The sequence below is a fragment of the Aulonocara sp. 'chitande type north' Nkhata Bay genome, linkage group LG19 (genome assembly GCF_057382095.1).
Source record: "Aulonocara sp. 'chitande type north' Nkhata Bay isolate Kocher_YH1m ecotype deep benthic linkage group LG19, A_spYH_male_GT1.1, whole genome shotgun sequence".
NCBI classification, from domain to species: domain Eukaryota; kingdom Metazoa; phylum Chordata; class Actinopteri; order Cichliformes; family Cichlidae; genus Aulonocara; species Aulonocara sp. 'chitande type north' Nkhata Bay.
The window spans coordinates 24,860,714-24,888,002 of NC_141362.1; the positions used below are offsets into that span (position 1 = coordinate 24,860,714).

Genomic DNA, 27,289 nt, shown 5'->3' on the forward strand with positions numbered 1-27,289 from the left:
GTTTTCATATTATTGGTGCATTATTTCACGCATGCCCTCCTCTTTTATCAAGCGCTTTTGAAGTAATGTTAATAGACTAGAAAATTGAGACATTTATGAAGTATGGGCCATGTTTATGAAAAAATCCATAAAGTATGACAGGGGAGAGGTGAGATAAAAGCAAGGTTTTAATAGATTATGGCAAACAGGGGAGAAGCGTCAGATGCTGACAGGCACCTCCTCCGAGATCCCTCATTTTTTATGGGATTAATTTTGTTGTATTAGAAATGAAGTTAAATGTCCTAATTAATCTGTTCGTGCTGCATGAATACCTCCCTGAACGCAGATGCGTGCACACACACTGGTTTTTGGCTAATTACTCTTCTGTGGTAATTGAGGTAGATGTAGTCTCTGGATGTAGGCTGAGGAAGTTTCGGTAGGTGGGGGCATATTTGATGTGGTAGGGGCCTGCTGAATTTTGCATGCCGGCTCCTTTACACGAGTGAAAAATTCAGAGTGACACCCATAAAACGTACCCACATTTTTACCGTTTGCCAGTCTTTATTTACTTATTTGTGTACATTTATCTACTGTTAATTTTCTGTTGAAGCTGCAAAGAACATATACACATATTTTTGTTTATTGTGTGTCAGCAGTTTCAGCTGCTTACCGTGAAACCACAAAGTCTATTTTCAGTTGTGTTTGGAGACATTTGTCACATTTCATTCAGAGTTCTTTCATATTGTGTTTCCTCTCCATCTACAATGTCAATTATGTTAAACAGACTTAAAGCAATGTTTGTTATTTAACTTGTATTCAATGTAATTAAACTGAAGCTTTAAACAAGCAGAGCAATTTTCTCTTTTGTCCAGCACGGGTGGCCCAGTCTGACTTTGACTCAGCCTGACCTCTCAGCTCTTCATCAAAAGGGCCAAACAAAGTTCAGCTCTTTGTTTTTAGACATTCATGCTCCTGTAAGAAGATTATTCAAATTCTACCGCCTGCCTCAACACACTCCTCCCTTTGATACTAATTGGCAGCGTCAGATACACTTCCCTCCTGATGCCTCACGGTCCACTTTGACAATTCTCAAAATCCAATGCAAATCCTATCGTGGGCTTGTGCATGACAATCTTCTACAATATTGACTGTCACTCACAATTAGGGGAATGAGGCAAGGGGTTAGTGCTCACCAGCAACCTGAGGCTAGCGCAGTCAACTCCCCAAACGTACCTCGCCGAATCTGATCAGTGAGAATAATGTCCCAGCAAATATCCCAGGGGTGAGCCACTTACCTTAACTGGAAAGAGGAGATGTTTAACAACCATCCAGCTGATAGTTTGTCTGTTCAGACATGGTTTGGGTATCGTACGTGCCGCAGTAAATGTTGCTCAGAAGTGAATGTGACTGAACGGCCAGCATTAATTTAAACAGATCTTGCAAGTAAGAGACCCCTGTTGCTAACTCTGACTTTAGTGAATGATGGACCAATTTGATCCATCTGGCAACTAATAAGCGTAATCTATTATTATTAGTAATGCATTTCTGTGTAAAACATGGAACATAGCCAACTAAAAACAGACTTGTGCTCCTTCCCCCGCCTCCTGCTTCTTTTATGTCACTCCAAAAGAATTGCCTAAAAGCTTTCATAAAAGCATTCCATTACTCGTCTTTCATTGTAATGAGAAAATTTGTTTTGATATTTTCCAACTGAGAAACATTCTTTGTCTTAATGAATTGATTGCTGTAGTAAAAGACTGAAATTTCTTATATCTTAATTAGATGATGTAAATTGCGTCTAAAACAAATGACAGCTAAATTTTCATTAGATCCCTGACAAACAAGACAGCAAAACAAAACAATTAAAGAGAAGAACTTTGATACAGCTACGCTCACTAATAACACGATAAGATTACTCTACAGTTCATATCACAGTGAATTCAACCTGTAAACACATGTCTGTCAGGTATGAAACAACATGAAACATTATTAAAAAAAAGGGCATAAATTAAATTAGTGTTTTTTTTTCTTTATGGCTTGCGGCTTTAACCTAAACTGATGCCATATTATATATCAACATACAATACACCAACAGGCCCTCAAGAGGCCCCCAGCTTTGACATTATAAAGGTTAACTAATTCTTTAAATCAAGTCACATCTAAATCTGTCAGCTTACCAGGCCAAGCCGGCGTTCAGTCAGCCTGCCATTTCAGAAAGCTGAAGCAGAGAGACATGACAAGCTGAGCAGACAGATGAATAGACGAATAGAATTTGAAGGTCCAGCATCCATCAAATGCCAATCTATAATGCCATTCCCTATACCTCCACCAGTACCAAGCCTCAATGTGGAGACCTACTGTAATTAAGTCCTGCAGGGGCAGAGCGTTCTGTCAGCAGCCATGTGCTGTCTTTCAAACCAGTGGACATTTGTCAAAAGAATAAACTGATCCCAGTACAGCTGGACATTGATTAGTTTAGAGCCCTGACTGACTACCCTAGATTCACGTGGTTAGCATTACTATATATGTATATTATATATACATATATATACTATATATATTTACTATAATTGTTAAAGAAAGGTAACAGAAACCTTTTTTATTTTTCCAGTTGTTTCCATTTTTTCCCCCTCAACTCATTATCTTAAAAATAGCTGAGCTTCACATAGCTGACTGGATTCTCTGGTCATGATTATGATCTAATATTCTGATATCCATTCCCCCCAACTTCCAATCCCTTTGTATTGTTAAATCCCTCTTTTATTCACTAATTAATTTCCGTGGAATGGAATGTATGAGAAGGTTTCTCCACAAGAGCTCTTTGGTCGCTGTTCTCGCCCTGTCCCTGTTGCCAACACTCACCAAGAAAAAAAGTGTCATTAAGATGGCATCACCATGGTGCTGGTGAGAGGAGGGGTGGGACTGCATGCTTGCTCACAGCAAGGGGGTAATTGTATCAATATGTAAAACTCCCTATCTGTACTGAAGAGACGTTAATACATTTTTGATCAAATTAAGCCATTGTAGCGTGGAGGAGGAGTAGACACATTGAGAGACCACGCAGGGGTCGTACGAAGCTCCGTGCACAGCTCTGAACAAACTCTTCTCATTGTTTTCTCAAATTGCTTTGGATATGAACGATCATTAGAGGAATGAAAGATTAGATTGCTTTCCAGAGGCAACATCGCATGCACACAGCTGACATCAATTTCATGTCTCGATGAGACTCCATTGAGGAAATCAAACACTGCTGGCATGTTAAAAGCAAACCTGACTCTGTAGGTTGCATCTCAGGACTCCAAACTAAACTTCGGTGACACACTGGAGAGATTTGCCATCAAGCTCTGAATGAATGGCTAATCCACACATGTTCTCACTCATAGACGGATTTGGCTGCAACATCAAGGACGGTGTGGAGGAGATGGACACTATCCTTGTTGACAGTACCTTGACAAGTGTAATCCTATATAATACACACTGGGTAAACACAACACCAAGCCAACCGTGCAACCACAGCCCACACTTCCTTTTCTCTCCCTTTGAATTCTAGATTCTTTCTGGGTTTGAAACAATATGAAAGAAGCTTGAGTTTTAACTTTACAAACAAGTGCAAAAATGAATATGCACTCCCCACTATGAAAGAGATACATATTTACATGTATACACAACACAAGTCATACAGAACTATCACATGCATACGCACATGTGCATCTCTATATAAACAAAAGACAAAAGAGACGGACAAGCACAATTTTAATTGCCTTTCAAGAGCGCACAATTACAAAGCATACGAATCACCAGGAAGGTTTGTCAATCATCAGATTAATCCTTGATTATCCTTCTTTAATCTAATGCTTACTTTTCTACAGTAATGTTTCCTATTTTTTGCTTGGTCCAAGCCAAAAACTTACTTTATCATTTGGAAACCAATAATTTCTGTGAATAACAGGGCTGAAATGTAAATACTTATTAATAAGTAAATAGAAGAAATAGTTTCCCTTTTGGGGATATTTTTCTAGACTTACTCTGAGGGCCTGGCTGTAGGGTCCGATATTGGCTGGGGCCCAGTGGGACAGACTCTGGACGTGCAGAGCTTCTTTCTGATTGAAGCAGCCCTCTGCCAGGGGCTCGGTCCAGTCATGGAGGAGACAGTCCATCTGCAGCAGCTGGCCAGCAGGTAGAGGCACCTGGACACACACCCTACACAAAAACAAGAAGAAAACTGGATGATTGCTGTACTAAAAATAAATAAAATAAACACAGAATAAGAATGAGCTGTAAATGCAGGTTTGAGCAGCGTAAATATTGAAGATGTTTTACACTTACCTGGCTGGAGGGTTGATGTCAAAGTGTTTCTTATAGACTGCATTGAGTTCAACAAAATCTTCCATGTTTTTTACGTACAGGTGAACCAGAACAATGTCCTTCATCTTCCAGCCCCTGCTGTCCAACTCCCCTATAGACAGTAAATACATTGGAAGTGATAATAATATATTATAAATAAATTACACTAGCCTAACATTATTACTGCTTGGTTAAAATATGCATTTTTACAAAAGGCTTTTGTGTGCAATATACAATAAAACAACAGTACAGTACAGTCCAAATAAAATCCAAATGCAAAGGTCTGTGGCAAATGAAAGTGTCTCACTAAGCACCATTACAGTGAGGTCATTAAGTTTCTGGACAGAATGAAAATGAGATTTTTTTTTTTATTTTATGGATATTTTTTAATGTTGTCTTATTACACCACCACAGTGAATTCTACAGCAAATGATAAATATGTTTCAGAGGTTTACCAAAACTTTTTCATTAACTGTTTGGGAATTTCAGCCATTTTTACACATAATCCATTATAGAAAGTATTTACATGATTGACTGACAAGCAGTTTCATGGTCATATGAGACCTGTTCTCTCCTTATTTCATGACAAATTAAGCCGATAAGAGATGTTGTGTTGATCAAATATTGAACATTTGGTATCTTTTTACTGGGATACTTAATATGAGGTCCAAAGAGATATCAACGCATGTGAAGCAGGTCATGATTAGGCTGAAAAACAAAAATAAACCTACAAGAAATACGATTTTTCTTTGCAAGAGCTCAGTCCCACTAGAGTAAAAATAGGACAATAGAAAACCACTTTTGGTCACCAGTTCACCTGGTGGGAGACAACCTGTCTCAGTCTAACTCAGACTGACTGCAATCATTCTCAAACAGATTGGCAAAGGTTAAAGTCAGTCTGCGCTGATGAGTTCTGCTCCATCAAATGATGAAACACACAAACATGAGTTACTAAGGTTTGTGGCTGGTAGTTTACTGCAAATTGCACTAAATTTAACACATTATTTTGCCACTGATATGTATGCGATAATTGCTGATAGGAGTGCTCATTTATTTGTAATCAGTGGGAGAGATGTTATCAGAACAAGTGTATAATTGGCACTTGTGGATGGCTCAAAGCTCTGAGTGCAACTTTGGCACTGTCTGTCCGGCTGATGTCACTTTTTTATTTATTTCTTTTTCTAAACACATCACAGGGCTTACAGGGAGTGAAGCATATATTTACTGAAATAAACAGCAGACTTTCAGACTTTGAGAGTTAATAAATATGTAAAAATGACTGGACTCTGTAACATGTTTATGGCATCATGAACCACAAGTTCTAACTGTCAACGAAGGAGTGAACGATGTTTAGGTTTGGGTTGATCTTATCACTCAGGAGTTTGGCTTCTCCTTTCTACTGGCCCATTTCTTCAGAAACACAATCATACCAAAGCTTTCTCACTGTAGGATCTGAGATAGCAGCCCCAGTGCACAGCTCCCACTCAGTTTCACACAGAGCGGAAAAACCTGGAGGGATCTGGGACAATAACAATATTTTCATTTACACGTGGAAACCTTGGTTTCTGACAGTATCTAATATCTCATATTTAAATGGAAAAATATGGAGAAAAACACGGAGAAGAAATCTTGCGCTCCACCTGACTGTCAGCCCTCAGGACGGCACACAGTACACAGCAATTTGTAACACAAGAATTAACCCTTACAAACCGTGTCTTGTTTGCTTGTTTATAAATGCATAAATTATAAATGTTACCCATCTGACCCAGTGAATGACCAAGATTGGGTGGGTGGCATGCCGTGTGCCACATTATTGCAAAAAGATTGCATATAATTTCCATCTTGACCCTGTTGAAAACTGATAGGAGACTGCTTTATCGCCATTTTATCCCAGTTTTGTTGTTGTCTTGACATAATAGAGCTGGTCTCCATTATTTCAAAGGCATTGACTGCACATGGTCGCCACCTGGTCTCCAACAACTGTTTTCCTAATTGTCACAAACTAGTCAGCAAGACTGGAAATTTCCTTTCAGACAATAAATAATAAACATGTCAGCCATATGAATGAGCCCCCTAAACCATGTTACATAAAAAACACAACAACCTTACTAATTTGAACCTAGTGATAAATGTGTCACTTTCAACACAGCACAACCCTGAACTGCATCCACTAGTGTTAATGGACAGGTTTGAACAAGATTCGCATTTTCAGCTATATTTACCAAAAGCCTGAGATTTTTTTGTTTTACTTTTCTGAATCAATTCGGCATAAAGCTACACCTACTGCATACTTACTCAATATTCATGTCATTTTAATTCTGTCACTTTAGTATTTAAAAGGTGGATAGATTAGAAATGTTTTCTGACATTGAAATCTATTGCTTTAAAGTGGTAATGGTGGACCTCTTCTGTAAAGTGCAGTCTAGCACAGTATGCACACACGATGTAGGCTTTGGATGCAAACGCAGGCACAAGGGCTCAAAGCAAAGCCTTTCTCGCTACAATCATTTGAAAGAGCTTCAAGTTTGTTTTTCCTTTGCCGACACTAGCGTCTCAGACTACTTCGCCCTCATACAAAGAGGTTGTTCATTAAATATTAACTTGTTTAATATTGTCTCTGCACTGTGAAGGCTGTTCAGCCAAGCACCACGATAAACATTAAATATGCTTTTCATCTTTCGCTCCTCTTTCCCCATCAAAAAAAGAGAAGGAGAAAAAAAGACTGTGATACACTGTAAAAGCCTACACTTTCAAACTTCTGCAGGGAAAAAAAAAAAGATAACCCACCCAACACGCCTGCACACTGCGTGTGTGTAAAAAGCTTTAGTTTTCGTTAATTTGCAATGCTTGTCCTTGCTTGGTGGCCAGCATGCGATCCTGTTCTTGTCATGGACAGAGTCTTTGACGCATGCTTTGCCTGCTGCCTTGACGAGCACTTCTAAGTAAGAATGACTTGTCAAACTCTGCTACTTCTCCTGGTGTGTGTTTAGCTAACCCAGCGAGGAGAAAGAAAGACACTCAGGGGACAAAATTCTCTCCATGTGTTTCTTTTCATTGTTTTTTTTCTTTCATTTTTTTGTTTTGGTGGGTGGGTGTGGAGGGTGGGTGTAAAGTGAGCAGTGCAGCACAGTAAGCCCGCCATATTTTTTTTGTTTTTTACTGAACAGCTTACATTACCTCTGCACAAAAGAATTATATTCTACCCCCCTCGACCATATCAAAGATGTCATTTTTATTTGATTGAAGAACACATAACTCATTCAAGTATAGTTTACTTTTGTGTGTTATGTGCTTTTGCGATTTCAGGGAGGCAAAAAAGAATTTTCTAGCAGACCCTTGTGATTTTCCAGAGAGCTCAACACTTTTAATACTTTCCCTTACTTTGCAGCTGGATGAAAGCTACCGATGTCTGGCCCTGGATCCCAGAGTCTTGGCTCTGCAGGCCATTGATGCCACAGATCCACTGATAACCTCCGGAACTTCTTAAAGAGCAAGATGGAGAGACGTCTGCATGAAGAGATACGAGATGAAGAGAAAATGTTAGTTTACTTTTTAAAGTATTTTTTCTCTGTTCATAACTTTGAGAAACCCCAAAATGAGAGATCAATCTGTTTGTTTATTCATTTATAACTATTTAAATATTGCTTAAGAGACAAACTGTACATAAACGGTTTATGTCAGAGGAATTATTAAGTCAGAGACTGCCACAAAATGACAGGTCTTGTCAAACAATCATTCAGAAATACTAGCATTAAGATGCTGGCCACATGACACAGATTCAGCCCGCTTACACCACACAAAGATATCATCTGGCACACCAAGACATAAATATAGACTCATGCATGCATATCAGTGCATGCGATTCTCCCAATAAATGAATCTCACCGTGGCCCCACTGACAACTAAGGTCACAGTTTGATGAAAATTCGTGCTGGTTGTCTTCAGCTTGATCAGCATATTCCACCTCCTCAGTCATCTTGTCAATGGCATTTTGGCAAGGACAACTACCATGGGGCAAAGCTCTCGCCACCACATCCTGCAATAAAGCACCACAGGGAATAAATCAGGCCAAATGCCCAGCAAAGAGCAAGGAGCCTTCTGCAAAGACAGACAAAACGCTGTATAATTAGCCAATCTTTTCAAATACCCCACCAAGTGGGCTGTGTGTGTCAGTCTTTCATGACAAGGACCCAGACACGCATAACTTCAAGGTGAATGAATATGAAACAACATGCTAACATATTCACGGTTCGGGCGAATAGGGAGTGGTGTTTTCTGATACTGTAGATTCAATCACGCTGGCTGTCAGTCAAAACTCATGACTGGATGGGTGAGACATGTTCTGGATTTCATCTGTTTACTTATACTTTCCCTCTGCACTCTGCTACTCCTTTAAATAACAAATCATTACCATTCTCTAAGGCATACATATTACCTGCCAAATCCTGCTGGGGCGTCACATATTTAAATACATATTTCATATCTTCACAACGCCCCCCTCACCATGCCTAACACTCATTCACCCCCTCATCGGCTGTCAACCGCATTAGGCAATATGATAATCAAATTAATTATACTTCAGCCCCTCTCTCCTGGCCAGCATGAAAAATAGCTTGACTAGCATTAACGGAGGGCAAATGATGGTGGTCCATCCCCACCCCCTGAGCTTGGTGCGGTTTCCTCTAGTGCTGGTGTCACCGCAGATCTGTCACCCTGACGAGAAAAGCTTCAGAAGGCTGAACCAGGGCAGGTTCTCCCCTGGTTGCCCCCGCCCCCTCCGCTCCCACTCGTGCAGGCCCTGGTTCTCCGTGCTCTTCCCCCAGCAACCTAGGGGGGGCTAGAGGGGCTCTGAGAGGCTGTGAATGTGTCTGTGTGTTGGGGGTTGGAGTGTGGGGAGTTAAAAATTATATAGCTGTAGGGAGTGAGGCTGCAGGGTCACAGAAGATGTGGGACAGGGGTATGTTTTCTGTCCATAACAGTCCCATCCCCCCATCCAGCATCAAGATATACTTACATACATATATAAATACAAACACAAACGCACTCTATTGCACATAAAAACCCACAATGAAACTCACATAGAAATCACATGCTCCACCCTGGAGACATGTTAATCCCACAGTGCAACTTTGAGCTCACAGCACCGTTACACAAGGAGCATTTGCTTTCAGCAGGAACACCAATAAGCCAATAGGTTTCTTATTGAACTACACAACCTAAAATAGCATAATTAAAAAGTAAACATAAATGAAGGCAATGTCTCGATCAGAACTTTCTGGGAATTATTTAAGGATTCTAAAGTTGTCCGCTCTTGCAGACAAAGTAAAATGTTTGCAAATCTTCAAGCCTGTGAGGCCCTCCGCAGCTTCTAATTTACCAAAAGCCAATTTCTACTCCCCCCCACCCCCATCCACAACCCTTGCTTATGTCCGCTTAGCCAGCTACCTGAATGCAAAGTGCCTTAATGTGAGCAGACATGTTTATTAAGCTGGGCCTAGTTTCAGGCTGCAGTGAATATTGCAGACGTCAAAGTAGGCCATGTGGGGCTAGAGGAGAGAGAGAGTGAGGGATGAAGGGAAAGACCGAGAGCAAAAGTTTGTAAGAGAGAGAGCGCCGGAGCAAGAGAGAGGCCCTCTGGAGGTCGATCTGAACCCTGCCCTGCAGTGCTGTGTTTCTCCTCAACAAAGTTATCAGACACCAAAGGGTTTTGTTCTTGTATTTGTTTTGCCCTGAGAGCAGTTTTAAAGCAATCAATCCCGAAGCGACTCAAACTTTTGCTTGTAAAATTATCGATTCGGCATTGAACGCCATTGATCTCATTTGCGAAACAAGTTATAACTCATGGAAGTTTGACTCACGGTGTCTTTGCTCTCCGTGTGCATTTTAGTGAAGCGCAGGTAGCCAACCGGTGCAAAGGCATCTGCTGAGTGGATCACCGTCTCCGCCCCATCACTGCACAAACGTACAATGAACGTCCATATATATTTGGGGAAAGAACACACATGCTGCAAAAGTGTCAGACACAGTTTATAATGCTTTACTCACATAACGATCTTCTTTTTGAAGAGAGGACAATCAAGGGTGAAGGTTTCATATTCACCTCCTTCCCCACATATATGGACTCCATACTTCTGGGAGAGCTACTCAGGGAGAGAAAAACTTTCAGTTTATAATTTTTTAATCTCAATTCAATCCCAAATTTTCAATAGAACACTGGATTTTAAAATGTATAAATTGCTGAATGAAAAAATATATTTATATTAAATCATAAATCATATTATATATATAAATCATCAAGACAATACATCATTTTAACTACATGATTTCATATTGTTTCATAGCCAACTTTGAAATGAACGTCAGGTAATGTCCTGGAGATAAGAGGCTGAAAGTATGGTGGAGTATCTGCCATCCAATTACCTGTTTCAAGTAGGGCTCCATGTCAGCCAGAGGTTTTCCTAAGTGCTTCTCTGGATCCAGGCCTGGCACACATGTGGGAAGAGACACATATGAATGTACACAAAGCAATACACAAAGACAGAAATACAAACACAAACACCATTGCAAACAGACAAACGTATGCACAGACAGAGAACGAGAGAGAGAGCGCGGTCGGATCAGCAACACAACACAGTGATTGAAGATGACAGGCAGGGAGGTTTACGGGCAGTCGCACAAACACACATGTAAACCTGCGCCCTGGATCTATTTGTTTGACTTTGCAAGTAGTGTACACAGATCTCTCCGGGTAAGGGCAACAGTTTTCAGTTGCTGGCCACAGACCCCCCCCCCCCCCTCCCCCCCAATCCTTCGCCCACAACCCCCCACCCCAACAAGTTCCCTTTGAGAACATAAACTCTGGAAAGAGATCTTGTTTATTTGGCTTTCCCCTCCCCTTCCCCTGAAATGGTGCATGGAAGTGACTCACAGGAATGGGAGCGAAAAGAAGAAAGGGAAGAGAAGGGTGGTGGAGAGTTTTGTATGCATATCCAGTGGTGCCACGCTTTTAAAATACAGGCTGACTGGCCCTCAGTCCCCAGACACAAAAACAAGTAAATCCAACTAGCAGCCCGCTTCCCCTTTTGATAACATATCCAAATCCAGACCTGAGCTTAAATGAAAGATTAGTGCGTTGATAGCTCTAATTTAGGAACACTCTACATATTAGTAGGAATAAAAGGCTGAAAACAGCGAGGAGTTTACTCAGCTTGTTGAGAATTGCAGGGTTTTACTACTTTGTGACACTGAGTCCTGATTTTGTGCTCTACAGGCTCTTTCCTGAGGGCACTAAGCAGAACTCCATCTCACCCTGTCACTCCTTTCACAAAGAAAGTGCAGCCAATGATTTCCTGCTGCACATTCTTTGCTGTTCCAACAAAACACAAAGCTTTGAGTACCAGGTGCTCTCTACAAAGAATAGAACAATAAAAACATAACAGGACACGAATGTAAAATGCTATATTTTAAGAAAGCCAAGTCATGCTTGCATCTTTAGAGCAAAACACCTGACTGTTTTACAGAAGTCTCTCCTTATTCTTCATCATTTTTCTTTGCCCTTTCTGTGGTTGCCTATTAACCGATCGACATAATCATTATCAAATAACTGATGAGTAACATGACAACGATGTCATCGCCATAAAAAAAAGCTGCTGACCCAAATTATTTCTCTCAAAATCTAATATAGCTCCACTACTCCTAGACATCAGGTGATCCTGTTCATTGGCATGTTCATGTGTTTAATTAAAGGAACTAAGTTAATCGAAATGTGAGAATCTCTCTTCTCTCATGGCCTGACAGCCTCAAAGGTTAACGTGTCATCAACGGGCCCCCATGGGGAGCAATGGATGGGAGACGTGAGGGAAGGCAGAGGTGATGTGAAGGAAGGACGTCGCATCCCATCCCAGTTCATCTTAATCCCAGCTGTGTCTCTCCTCCGGGTCCCGGTGGTCCGGCACTACAGGGAGAGATGGAGGGCCACAACAGTGGGAGGGACGGAGGGCCATAACAGTGAGAAGGCGGGAGGGAAGGAGGGTGGAGAAAGTGTGGAGAGAGAATGAGCAGACCCTTATTCTCTTCCCAGGGGATCTGTGGTCTTAATTAGTGTGAGAATATCTAATCTCAACATCCTCTCATCTTAACCCTGCCACAAAGGTAATAAGGAGAGATGAAAAAAAAGCATTAAAATTCAATCCAATTTAAATATCCTCTTTAATTAGTCATGCCTTTTAACAAATTTTAATAATTGGCTCCAAATTGCTGAGGGGATGCCGCATTTTTTAATACGTTCATTAACCTCCTCACTCTTAAATAATATATCATACATGATTTGATATTTACAAGGAAAGAAGAGGATGACGGAAACCAGGAAGACAGGAGTGAGTGATAAAACGATACAAAGACGACACTAATGCGGAGGCATTTCTCCCAAGACCACTTAGCACTTGTATGAGTGTTCTCTTAATTGACGTTTCTGACTGACTTAAGGTTACTCAAACCAACTGGAAATGAGAGTAGATGCAGTGAGCTTGTACTTGGAACATACATTCTTTGCAAAGTGTTTGAGTAGCCGCCAGTGTGAGCCTTTAGCAATCTAACATCACTCATTTACATGATCTTCACATCTCTGTCTCCTCTGAACCTGTTTTACAACTTGACCTAAACCCAATTACCTAACCTCATTATGCCACATTAAACCCAAATAAGCCCACCAGAAGCTGCCATTAGTCTGTCGCCAGAGACAGCAAGATCGCACTTTGTAGAGAGAGGAGCTTTCCTAAGAGAGACTGAGAGGAATAGCTCTCCTTTAAAAGGGCTTTTTACCTCGTATTATCCTATAAAACTCCAATTAAATTCAGTGAACTTTAAAACCAGGGAGTCCAGTAATGAGGGAGAGCATTTCTTTTCAAGAACAGTGCCGACATTTAGGGTTTGAAATTAAGGAGGAAGAAAAAGTTTACCAGGAAACCGAGAGTCATTTATACAATTATGTTTTTATACCGAGGTTTAAAAAATAGTCTTTAAAAACAATCTAAAAATATAAAAACACATATAAAACACTAAAACTGCAAGCTGTAGGAGAAGTTAACCGATAAATAATAATAAAAAATGTTTTAAAGCATAGACGTGTTCTCGAAAAAATAAATCCATCTGATCTCTACAGAAAATCTTAGAAGTCACTGAATGAAATTATTTCTTTTAATGTTGTACTAATTCCTTTAAACGATCGCGATTGGGTTTTCCCATCTCGAAAAGGTTGATTCATGTAAACCCACAGCAGTGAGTTACCTATTTAATTGAAAGTGACTGTGATTTTGCTTACTGAGCCTAATGCCAAATTAAAAACTGGGAGATTCTAGATACTGTCTGAGCTGAGCTGAGCTGAGCTGAGCGCAGTATCGCAGGCATCCGCAGGTTGTCTTAAGATCTGGCAGCTGACAGCTCAGCTTTAATCCTTGCCTTCAGAGAGAAAAGGCAGAGAAAATTGGATTCATGATGTGTAACATTTTAGCCTTTAAATGGATGAAATAAGCATCTCCTCCCTAGTAGGTGAGCTGCATCAGCCTTTAAACAACGCACTCAAAGACCCCCGCCAAAACAATAGCTGTTCACTATCACCTAATCTTCGCAAGACAGACAGAGGAATACAAAACAGAGAGGAAGAAAGGAGAAGAGGGAAGTAGCACGGTACAAAGGATGATAAGATTAAGGTTATATGTGAAATTTGTCAAGCTCTTATCTGAAATTCAGTGTCTGTTAGCAAAATAATGGGCAGCATGAACCGCGTAGCAATCACATCAAGATGAAATCTTTCCAGTCCAACAAATGATAGAGAAGAAACTGGGGACCAAAATGAACCTGTGGAAAATATTTTTCAGATCTAGAGTGAAACTGAACAATGTGTAATTTAAAAAACAAACAAAAAATGCAGCCTATCATTCTTAAACTATTTAAGGTAAACCTCAACCCCAAAACAGCCCAAACCATCTGCAGTAGAGAACGTCTTTTTGTTTTTAACACGTGAATTTCATAATTTTCACTGAACAGAAGAACAACAGAATCTCCAGTGCATGCCATATAATGGAAATTTAAAAAATAAATGGATTCTAATAACTGACAGCAAAGTAAAATTAGTACAGTTATCTTGGAACATTTTAATGGATGAAATTAAAAGAGCTGGAAAAGTTTATTTAAGAATTCACCAATGAACTTATTCCTCATTTAGTCATTTTTTCCAGCACATTCTCTGATTGGTTGCTTCTCTTTCTGATTTGTACTAGTACACTCAGGATATTTCAATTACTATAATTGAACAGTGGATCTGAATATGCAACTTGACTGGAAACAAAAGGTATACATACAGTATTTCCTCGATTAGGTCGAAAGGTAAAAATCCACAAAGTAGAAACCATATGTTTATTCCATTATTTTTAATAATTAATTAATTAGTGATTAATTTTGAGTCATAAAAATCCTCCCCCACACTCTTATAAACCTTCCCACTGTCTTTGAAAACCCTGTTATAACTCTGTTATTAATTTTCTAGGTTAGAAAATGCTTATTTTACTGCAAAAATAATTGAAATGTAAAAAAGAATTAAATACCTATAGAAACATGCAATGAAATTCCTGCAATATAAATTTACAGATGATGTCGCGAGTCCATGAAAGGTGCACCGTCCGGCGTGGGAATACTGTGTATGTATTTTTTAATTTTTTTAAATAATCTATTACCTATCTGTCTAACTAACTTCATCTTTGTTAGTTTCTAAACAGTCAAAGCAGAAAGCAGTTGAACCTGACGTGTGAGCAGTAAGCTAAACTTGCAGCCTGAAATCACATGTCTGTTATTGACTATCTACGGAAGAGGATTAGGGCCACTGGAAAAAAACAAAGAGAAAAAGTCAGAATTCTGACTTTGAAGACATCCCCACTTGTTTTGCTTTCTTTTTTTTTTCTGTCCCAGACAAAAGATGACAATGTGAAAAAAAATCATGGCGACATCTTTAGTCAGAGGCCCTCCATTGCACCATGTGTGAAGTTCAAAGTTGTCCATTATAACCACTCTGCAATCCAAGGCAAAATCCTGACAATGGCAGAAATTTAGGATGATCATCTCACAATGTGACTTGTATAACAACCCACAACTACAAAACAAAAAATAGGAATGCAGCACGAAAACACGCAACACCAGCACTGTGCCAAATGTAACAAAGCATGGAAAGCAATAGTGAAGGAATAACAACCATAGATCCTGGGCACTAATTCAGCAGGTAATGCCATCCTGCAATCTGCATCAAACCTGATCCTACAGTGTGGCTTTCTAAAGTCTCAATTTGTAATGGTGCCTTCATATATAGAAACAATACCAAGCAAAGACTCTTTTTATTTACACTATCAGATACCCTGTGGCGCCATGGTACTTCATTGTGGTACAGAAAATGTCTACAAATAACACAAGTTTGTTTAAAAAAACAAATGAAATCGGTCCGGGTTAGAGGACAGAACACTTAATTTCAGGAACAACCTGCATCTTTTTACAGGGGTTGATAATCTCATATCTGATAACAGGCTCTGTTTGGTACTGTTTCTATATCTAGATGCTTTGCCAATGTAGTTCTAATATTCAAATCAAACATACAAACCATTGAGGTCTCTGATCACCAATTGTCCTTTAAATATACATTAAACTATGATAAAGTGACGAGGTGATCAGTGACAGCAAACACGTGACATAAGTTCCCTAATTCCGAGCTTAAAGGATGTGTTCGTGTGAAGGGTAAAAGTTCATGCAGAGATAAAAGATTTTCCAACAGGCAGACCGTGATTTCACACATGCCAATTATCTCTGGAGCTGAGGACCAATTAACTGCTGAACCTGTGCCCTTATACGCACATGCACTAATCAATTGATTAACTAATTACATGAATATTTAATACTAGCTTTTAGGATTTCCAATTATCCACAGTTAGCTGCAGAGACACAGCACCAAAAACGGGAATGTGCCTCCACCTTTCAGACGAATGCTTTTTTGCTCATTAGAAGCTTTAGCTGACATTCGTAGGCTCAGATCCAGTTGAACTTATTTCCCTGCCTGCAATTTGGGATCTTCAATGACTGAATTTTTTTCCCCCACCGTCAGCACACAAAGGAACACTTCCAGAGAATTCACTAAGAGGATCATCCTGCATTTGGACACCTGTCTTTTCATTACAGGGATTTATTACTAAGAAACATAAACTTCTTTAAAAGAAGACAGAAAGAAAGAAAGAAAGAAAGAAAGAAAGAAAGAAAGAAAGAAAGAAAGAAAGAAAGAAAGAAAGAAAGAAAGAAAGAAAGAAAGAAAAGGCCCCAAAAAACTCAGTTTCTTCTAGCTACAGAATATTCTAAGTTGTAGCTATCTGTGCAACTGCAAACTTAACCCTTGCCCTGTGAAAGTATTTTTCCTCTCCTCCTGGGGTTTGCACATCTTAATCCCTCCAAATCTCTTTTTTCTTGCTTTCTCTCTCACACACAAACACCAAAGGCCACCAGGTATGCCCCTCTGTCACCCAATCTCCCCCAAACAGCACACCTCACTGCACAGGCCTGCTTCCACCAAAGCTGCAATTATATGAGTGCTGCCTAAAATGCCTTGGGCTCTTGCACCCCTATTCAATTCTCTCCTTTCTAATTACCGCTGCCTTGGGACAGGTGAGAAGTCAGGGCTGATAAAATCTTTTCTTTTTACCTGTAGCCAACACACACATCCCTAAATACACACAAACACCTACAGTGGGAGGCCAAGATACACACTCATAGTCACCCGAGGTGATTTTCCTTTCTAATTATAATCTTCCAGAAAATGTTGAGAATTTGCTTTTAGAGTTAAGATGTGTTTAGAGTAAAAAGCTTGGCAGAAGCTGCAGGGTTAGAGGGTGATTGAGGTCTTTAAGGTAGGCTGTTTTGGTTACATGCTTGTCATTTTAGGAAGTTGATTGATAGCTAATATAAATGCAGACTTAGATTTTATCGAGTTACAAATGCAAATCAAGATAAGAAAAAAAATGTTGTCTGTAGTAAACACAATTATGATACTGTGAGAGAAAAATGGATTCTGACATCATCTCCACCCTGATGGGCATCTGACAAGTTAATATTATTTATTACCAATATGTCCTTTATAAAACCCATTAAAAATGAGAAATGGCTCCAGGAAATAAAGCACCAATGATGAATGGCTTGACAAGTGCATTCTATAAGAGGTTATTTGAGCAGTGTTGAAAGATATGCAGAATATCATGGACGCCTCACACAGCTCTGTGGGTCATCAGTCAGCCGTGGACCCCTTTTCGACTGATTGCTACCAAAGGTGACAACAACCACTTAACAGCACGTAAACAGTGTCTACATGATGATCTATCGCCACGAGTAGTTTGAGAGTAAAAAGAACCATTTGTAGCCATAATTATCGTTTATCACCGGCACCGTCAAAGGGGATCCAGCTGCACTGTCAAGTAGATACAGGTAGGGATCTTAACATCATATACCAGGGAAAGAAAAACTTTTTTTTCCCTTTGTCTCTCCTGTTATTCTGTAATCTGATCTTCCTATCCTCGGGCTCCAAAACAGGCATGTAGAGAGCAGGTGACACCACATTAACCTCTTCCGTCAGTGCTGAAGCAGTTGAAAAACGTAAATGAGAGGTACCAGATTTTAATCTTCGCTTCACGGACCATGTATTCTGAGCTATGCATAAGCACAGACAGAAGAGTTTCTCACATACAATGGGGACATGTGTCGCTTATTGACAGGTTGCATTCATGTACGGGGCAATCAACCGTGATTATTTCTCGACTGCCAACCTTTCCTCCACACACCCTCCTAATACAGCCGCACACTTTTCCTCAACCCTCCTCCTTCTGTGCGTCTTATCTTTTCATATTGTTCTCTGCTTCGACACTTTTGCCGCTGGCACAAGTCTTAACACCGCGGCTAAGCTGCAGATTAATGATTAGGGCATTACTCTGCTTGTCTCTCTTTTTCCCCTCTGGTTACACCTTATTTTTACTTTCCTAAAGCTCACTTATGCAAATTCTTCCTTCGGTGCCCATTCCAAACACAGCTTAACCAATATAGCACCTTGAGAGAACATAAAGAGAGCGTTCACCAGTGGGCTGAAACACAAACTCACCGAAAGCAGCAACTTTGATGAGGATCGCATGAAGGTCTGATGATATCATCTCAGAGAGCAAGGACTCTTGGTCTCGCCGCCACAGGTAGGCCAATGGCTGCAAACCAAGCCGCAAACATCTGGGAAACAGGTGAAGGGATGCAAACTGGTTAATACTGAATATTAGCCAATGTTAGAACAACTTCAAAGCCTACTTGGCTGGGCAACTCTTCATTTACGGGAAAGCTGCCACCCTGATGGGCCCACAGCACATGCTGCCACCTGCCACCGCAGCCAGCGGTTTTATTCAAGGAGAAAACACACACACGCACATATACACGCACACAAAAATCCCCCCAAAAAACTTCATCTTAAGCTGTGGCTTGTCTTTCACATAAACTCAGGTGAAACACACATATCCACAGCAGGTAACTGGAGCCAAACTGTCTGCAGACAAACGTCTACTGCTCAAGAAATGCCTGAGCTGCTTACCTATATATTTGTGTGGGAAAACAATAGCTGACTGACAGCAGGATTTGTTAATGTGAAGAGAGCCTTTGTGTTCTGCTATGTCCAGTTTATGAAAATAAAAAAAAACAAGAAAAGTAGGATAAAAGAAAAGATAAGATAAGAGTAAAAGTAATACTTGTAGGTGTCTCTCACACGAGGGAACTATTTTTTCTTTCTCGAGTAAGAGCCGTGCGTCTACCCCAAAAGGAAAATGCACTTTTAAAATGATCAAAGTCACTTGGCAATTAGGTAACCATCAGTTTCAACCATCATTTCATTTAATTTTGCTCCATAAAAACAGAACCACTTCAAAGCTAGTCTAAATAACTTGACATAAATATAATGCAGTGCATGTATGTGTGTGTGTTTAAGCAAAACTCGCCCCCAAATTTGGAGCGCAGGGAAGTAAGAATGCAGGCGATGTGCTCTTTTCTTCAGTGGACATAACAGTGTGTCTCATATAAGTTCAGGGGTGCACGTGCACGTTGAACTAACAGTGTGTTCTGGATCGTGAGTGTGCACGTGGTCAACTTACACATTCTCCACCCGGACCCTCTGGTAATCAGAGAGAATGGCCCCTACTGACACCGCTTCGACGCCCTCCTTTTCCTGTGTGGAGCAAAAGATGGAGGAAACTTAACAACAAACATTTCTTGACTTTTCCATTATAAAGCATGTGCGATGTGCATAATGTAACAGCAATTTGATGTCACCAGTCTCTCGAGGCCAAATACCCCCTTCTCAAACTATAACGGTATCCCAAAGTGTTATCTGAACAAAACCACACACACACACAGATGTAAACACAGACACACAGAGACTGAAAGACACAAAGAAAGCAGATTCCTGACAGCTCACTCCTTTCATTGGACCGCAATCCTGTGGGGATGTTTACACTCTGGTCGTATCAAGGCCTTTACGGTCCAGCCCATATCCCCTGGAGGTTTGCGCACATGGCTCTGTGACTGAACTTGCATGTTTATGCTTAGGTTTGTGTGTGTGTGTGTGTGTGTGTGTGTGTGTGTGTGTGTGTGTGTGTACGTATGTGTGACTGGAGGCACCAGCACCACCAAAGGCAATTGCTGGACCTTATCAGTAGTCTAGTATAAGCAGGAGATGAGAGTGTCTGGCTGCAGCCTGCATCCTGTACACCCACAGCTGGAAGATGGAACCACAGTGACAACTTGAAGTATCAGCGGAACTTTGTGTCTGTGAGTGGCATGTATCTTTAATACTGCTAAGGGCTAATCTAATTGCTTTTCATATCATATTCATATTTCAGAAACAGTGAGACAACTATGCACTCGAGAGATACTGACACAGCCTTGAGATGCATTCAATCTTCTTACAGAAAAACAAGCTTGATCTGGAGTGACAAATACAAGCACACACACACACTTACACATGCACGCAAGCAAGGGCTACATGCTGACGTGCATACATACAACGAAATAAAGGCACAACCTCCGTCTCCACCTAAATGCCCCTCCCCTACTCAAACCCACCTGCAGATTCATTAGAACATTACATGGGCTGTAATTAGAATAAGAGGCAGGGGTAGAAGCAGTGGAGGGATGCACAAGTCTCCACTAAATTACCTTGTAGCCGTTATCAATTTCCCTGGCTACTGGTCCTTAAGATAAACCCCCCCACCACCACCACCACACACACACAAAGACACAAAAACACACACCCCTCCTTCTCCCTGTGGTCCCTTCCTGCAATTTTTCTCTGCCTGATAAACATGCTGATTAAAGCGAACAGCGTGTAAACCTTTGATACTTTCCTAAATGAAATCCATGCCCTGCCTGGGGCCTGATGCTGAGCTGAAACGCACTGTACCTCACACACGCAAACACACACACAGCTCCACAAAGGCGTGCCAGCTAATCAGATAAAGGATGTGCTCTGTGTGTGTGTGTGTGTGTGTGTGTGTGTGTGTGTGTGTGTGTGTGTGTGTGTGTGGCTTTGCGAATGTGTTTAGCAGAGAATGTGAGGAATAAAAGTGATGCTAAACACATACCACAAATAATCCTTTGACCTAAAGTTAAACACAAAGCGATCTTAAGAAGGCATTCAGCACTCCAGTATTGTTTTCTTTTTTTATCTCGCCAATCTGTCCCGCACTGTAATGTACATTTATAGTCAATCCCATTGCCCGGTGACAGTAATTAAGTCAGACTGATAACATTTCAGCCCAGCACAGAACGAAGGGGGCTGCAGGCAGTGCCATGTAATTCTAGGTAAGCCTCAAGGCCAGCACTCTATTCTAATGCAATGATAACCTTTTCCCTAAATGCAACTGTCACTCCCTAAAGAGGCAAATTAGGAGGTACAGAGTGGGATAAGAAGAGACACAAAGAAAGACGAAAAGATATCCAAATGAGAGTGTTGAAGAAGTGTGCTACATCAACACCAATTTGGTCCCTTGACTTTAAACTTGCCAGGACCTGACAGACTATCAGAGCATCAGAGCAACAACAAACAGCTTCGTCTCGCATTTCTGTCTCTCTGTCTCCCTCTATCTTGTTTCTCTCAGGAGCAAACTGTTGTAGGTACTTGGACCTCTGAGGGTCAACCTGACTAATTAAATGGCTTCACTTTTCTTTTCCATTCAGCCTTACAACCAGGCACACTCGCCACTAATGACAACACAAAAAAAAAATTCTCACACATCCCCTTGTTTTCAGTGGAGATTCTAACTACTAGACCATTTGGCAACGGCTTTGGGAAATGATTATTTTTGGAAGTGGTAATGTTTTTGTCGCTATTATAGCCACCGCCAGGAGACAGGCAGGAATGAGGGGGCAGCTAATGCTGCTCTGGATGTGATTTTATAAATTCTAGACATATTTTCTCATCCTCTGTGGGAGGAGGTAGGATAAATTATTGTGAAGAGGGGGTATATGTACATATAAATCTAAACTGATGGATATTATGGGAATTGTTCTATGTCTATTCATGACGCCATAAAAAAATCCAAACTTTGATTTTATAGTAGCTGAAAAATTTATCAAAATGGTTTATAGTGGAAATATTTGACAAAGCGACTAGGTAGCTCATGAAGCACAGTATAATAATAAATAATAATAAAATCTTTATGAGAGCTATCTGGCTAAACGATGTTTTGACTATATTAGAGGTGGGATCTGGGTAACATAATGATAAATCAAGGCAAAGGTCATGAAGAGGCCTGTGACCTACAAACCACTTCTCTTCCTCAGTGATTGTTGGCACAAGATCTAAAGAAAGAACTCCCTCGCTGCCCTGATTCAATGTCACTCTTCTTTTTTCAGCATTTAATGACCCTTGTTCATAAAAGGAAGCCTCACCTGATCCAGGACCTGAGGCCCTGTGTTATCTCATGCCCAGAGCAGGACTAATTCTCGCATGGTGCTGTGCAACAGTGCAACCCCTCAGCAGCTCCGTCAGAGGCAGACTAAACAAAAGCCTGGCCTGGCTTCCCCTGTCCTCTCCGGCAGGCAGAAAAGCTATTAATGAGGATCTATGGCCCAAAGCAGTGGAAGTCCTTAGTCCCCCCCAGCCATGTCCATCAGGGTACTTAGCCCCATGCAGTCATTAACTTCTGTTACTAATTGTCAAATTCATTAAACTAATCCTTCCCCCACATCCGGATGTCTCCCGTGGAAATGGATGGAGAGGGCTGAGTTATTAAGATGTCAGCTGTGGAGAAGATTAAGGCCAGCAGACATGCTCCACAAAGAAACGATACGGCCATTAAACTCTATATCAAGGTAGTGTGCGTGATATACTTTGTAATTATATATACATTCATCTTAGTAAGGGAGTGAAAGACTGCTTCAAATGTATTCACAGTCACAGACATGCCTTTGGTAAAGATATGTATCTGCCTCAAAGACAAAAAAAAGTCAACTACAGAATTCAGCTATGATCTCAGCATTAAAGGTACTAACCCATTCCACATTTTCATTCAGGGTAATATTCAACATTCAAAGCCATTAGTAGCAACTAAAGCAATTAGAAAGCCATAAAATATTAAAAATTCAATAATCATATTCATATGGAATACATCAGAACCCTCATTAACTCGCTCTCAATGGCTGTCACAATGAGGTCTTAATTATACACCCTAACAATACAAAGCTCCATTTTGCAAAATGGTAGGTTTCCAAAATGCCCGATTGAGTCTGTTCTGACAGCCAGGAGTCCAGAGCAGGCAGATCTCAACTATTATTGACACCAGGCCACACGTTTCCTTAAAATATCCGCTTTTTATCAAGTCTAAACCTGTTGACACGCTCACTGTATAATATTACTGCCTGGTGTATGCAGCATTCCTGTCTGTGATAGCAGGAAGGTGGGGAAGTCGACAAAGTGGGGAAATTAATTAAAGTGGTTCGAATGACAGTTTGCTCAAGGGCACCAAGGTGCCATTACATGCTCTCCATTGCTGCAATCACACTGTCACATCGTCACCGTGCCTGACCCCAAGACCTCCAATCCCACCCCTCCTCTTCAACATTTCTTTCCCCTCTCTGTGTCTTCTCTTCACCCCTCTCTTCCTGGATCCATCAAGTAAGTGACTGGATGCGACATGGTTTTAATGTTCTCTGCATTAGCTCTGGGCCTGTTCCAGCGTAATGGGATTGTTCTCCCTTGTTCACCTGCATGGAAGGAACATGGGGAGGGGTTGGACCCTGTTGTAGTAGCTCAAATAGATGTCATACAGGAGATGGGGCTCGCTAGGGTCAAGCGGTTGTGTTTAATGTAATGTAGACACAGTCTTGGGGCGTGTTGGGCTGTCCTGACAGCGTAGACATGCCAAACTGACAGGAAGCTTAGTGTGAGCTTAGTAGGAGGAGACACTGCTTATTTGTTGTAAATCAGCTTCCTCATTGTCATTCCAACGAGACTGTTAAACTCCAAGGTGACTCCAAGAGTTGGTAAAGGAGAAATGGGATGCTGAATGGTGCACACAAAGCACAGGATATTCTTAATGATCGTTTAAATTAAGGTACACCCAACGTTCACAAAATCATATTCTGCTTATACAGTACATACTGAGTCTCAAACAACAGGTATGGTGTCTGATCCATCAAAACAAAAAAAACGGACACGCAGGCTTAGCGAATGTTTTTGTAAAACAAACATCGGCAAAATCTCGTTCTGAAAGGCTTTCAGAGACATTCCCTTCGGTAAATTGGCGGAGCTCTGCATCTAAAACAGCTGTTGAAAGACAGGCTCTTCCTTTGTGTTTGAGGACGGTCTGGCAAGATGACTCAACACGTGTCAGTCTTCAACCATATAGAGTGGTGGAATAAGAAAAACAAAGTTCTCACAAAGCCAGCTGTTCGCAAAGCCAAATGCCCTGAACGGTTCCTGAGATGATGCAGGTCATAGTTACGAGAAGTGTGGAGAGGAAGCAGACGAGGGGAGAGTATTATCCTCTGCTGAGGCCACTGTGCAGGTGTGACCAGGCAACAGAGGATATGACATGAGGGATTGTCTATTTAGCACGATGAGTGAAGGACGCTTATCAGTCGAAAGCCAAAGAAATGTGATGAGTGACAGCGAAGTGTGCACTGATTAGGGTATGGGGAAGAATGAAAAAGAAGCTGTTTTTATCCACGAAGGTACTAATGCTGCTTTTTATGGCTGAGCATGAATTTTTTCAGTTTCCCAGCCTTAAGTTTACACATACCCACACGGACACACACACACACACACACACACACACACACACACATGCACAGTCTTTAGTCTTGGATAGTGATTCATTTACAATGACAGAGCTGTTTTCAGCAATAGAGCCTGAGCATAAATATGCCATGCCGCACAGCTGGAAAATGTAGAAATTCATCAGGGTTAAAAAGTAGAGAGATTAACGTTTCACGAGTTTCCTCTAAGATATATACGGTTACGTAAACACAGGCCCCGCCAGTCATCAGGCAGGGAGGGAGAGGGCCTTCGCCAAAGCAAGCACAAAGCCCTGGTTTCAGCAGGCCAAGGACAAGGAGGCTTTCCATATCAACACACATGGAAAACTAAATGTCGGGAAGCACCAGTGAGACAGGTCGTTTATCGATGTATGGTATAACCATGAATACTTGCAATTCAAGAAAACAAGTTTAGTCGTTAGTACTTAAAATGCAATACTTTATTTTTTGTAGACCACATTAAATAAACTGTCAGCCTTTAACTTTAAGTTGATTCATGATTTTTTAGGATTTTTAAATAAAACCACTGTGATTTCCTGCAAAAATTAAATTGAACTAAACTAAATATTAAACATATAAGATATTCTCACTTATATCATGAGTGAAGTCCATAAGGTGTATCCATACATACGTAATGTCGATGTATCCACACTGGCCCACGGAGACAAGAAGACAAGAAGACACACACACACACACACACAGCCTAAAATGTAAATGTTTTTCTGGTGAGGTCAGAATCCAGGCTCTTGGCATTTTGGCTCTTCTGCCCTCCGTCTTACATAGTTCCAACAGACGTCATGCTCCCCCAACACACGCGCGCACGCACAAACACACGCACGCACACACACTCCCCAGAGAGAGACCAGAGAAAAATATTGCTGTGATGCTGGTTTAACCCACTCTCCAGACTCCAGACAGTGTTTTTCTACGGCTGGTTATGACTTTAGCTGCGGGAGGTGATGGGGCCTGCCACAAATATTTCTTGAGGGGAATGGTTCACAAAACAAAACATAAAAGCCCTCTTAATTTCTGAGTAGATGAATGGCAGGGAGTTGAAAGACTTGACACAATTCCTCAGCTGTCAGTTCTGAGGCAGACAGAGTTGGGCCTGACTAACTGTTGATACTGGTGCATTTAAAAGGTTTTATTGAATCTCCTCCACAACTTGCGTTTTTCTTACAAGGTTGGATCCTTCATATTTTATGATATCTGGAGAGTAAAAACAACTCGACTGAGTCTGAGGAAGGCATGTAAAGCTTAGATTAGATTTTCAGACAAAGCTAAAAATTTGAGGTTTTTAAAGCAGAGAAGAAATTGTTGAAGATGTAACAATAGATCTCTGATGATGAAGCAGAAATTGATTTGCAAAAGTCATTCAAAGGCATTTTGAAGAAGGCATGCCAAACAATCACAGTGACAAAAAAGAGATAAAAAATATTGTTTGCCAGGACTAGAAAATTATCACAACTTTTTTCTTAATAAAAAACTGAAACAAGGAATCATATGAACACACTTTGTATAATCCTTTACATCAGCGCATAACATTGAAGCAACAGCTCAAATGCAATAACCTTCCGATACAGCTACAATTCATCCAGTATCAAAATAAAACAAAAACAAAAAAAAAACACGCACGTTTCTCATTGAACAATGTTCAACAATGTAGTGGTTTGTGCCCTCGGCAAGTCGAGATAAGGCTATCAGCTTCCATCATCGCTAAACAAGATTGAGCAAAGTACATTAAGCAGAAAAATACAAACAAATTACAAAGGCTTGAGGCTTGACTCTTTATCTAATGTTTGTGGGGACTGCTAGCGTCAGTTGGTGGGAAATGGGCCTGCATCTAATAGATCCTGTCCCACCACTTCCACACGGCCCGCGAACAATACACAGTGCCATTATCTCAGAGCTAATGCTATCCTTCCTCATGTGCAAAACAAGTCTGCAATCTCAACCTCACTGCCACTGAGCTGACCAACACAAATACAAGCATCTCAGGACCAAAGGAAAAGATAACAATGGTTATCGCAAAAAGAGGCAACACCGAGAGACAGCTGTTTGAAATCTGTCTGAAATCCACACTTTAACATGCTGTGCTGCATCTTAAAGTTAGGAACTGCAAACTTTGCTGAAACGTAAGAAAACAAAACGGTCACCAAAGTGATTATCCTTTGGTTTGAGGCTGCTTGCGAGCTACTTCCAGTAACACCATTTAGAGGTCTCTCAGCACCACAAACAAGCTTCAACAAGCTTGCATTAGCTTTGTTATTGATCTGACCTCCTAAACCCTCGCTGTGACCCCAGAGGTCATGATTTATGTATTAAGCAGCTTTTTAAAGAAATCCATTTTCCTGTTGAGCCCCCAATGTACGTCTAATGCGGCACCATGCCAGTAATCAGAGAAGGGCTGTGTGTTTGATTTTGGGCCCCCCCCCTTTCATAGTTCACACTCCTCCTGAACATCTTGTCTCACAACACCTCAGCTGCCTAATCAATACTACAAAGATACAGAGATTCCTCCGCCTGCCTACCAGCCAGTCTGCCCTCCTCTTCCTTTCTGCTCCATTCTTTCTATTATGTCTCAGTCCTTTTCCCTTCTTTCCTCACA

At 40.9% G+C, this 27,289-nt stretch overlaps 1 protein-coding gene across 2 annotated transcripts in view; it reads right to left on the bottom strand.

Moving 5' to 3' along the window:
* The window catches only part of dph6 (diphthamine biosynthesis 6), a 56,464-nt gene that overhangs the window by 22,131 nt on the left and 7,044 nt on the right, over positions 1–27,289 (bottom strand). For both annotated transcript variants that reach the window (XM_086274973.1, XM_086274974.1), the window contains exons 4-12: positions 19,518–19,591; positions 18,494–18,612; positions 10,744–10,805; positions 10,369–10,463; positions 10,182–10,275; positions 8,209–8,359; positions 7,705–7,830; positions 4,306–4,435; positions 4,005–4,179 (exon numbers count right to left, since the gene is read on the bottom strand). In XM_086274973.1, the coding sequence (XP_086131099.1) occupies positions 4,005–4,179; positions 4,306–4,435; positions 7,705–7,830; positions 8,209–8,359; positions 10,182–10,275; positions 10,369–10,463; positions 10,744–10,805; positions 18,494–18,612; positions 19,518–19,591 (1,026 nt within the window). The remainder of the gene's footprint in view (positions 1–4,004; positions 4,180–4,305; positions 4,436–7,704; positions 7,831–8,208; positions 8,360–10,181; positions 10,276–10,368; positions 10,464–10,743; positions 10,806–18,493; positions 18,613–19,517; positions 19,592–27,289) is intronic.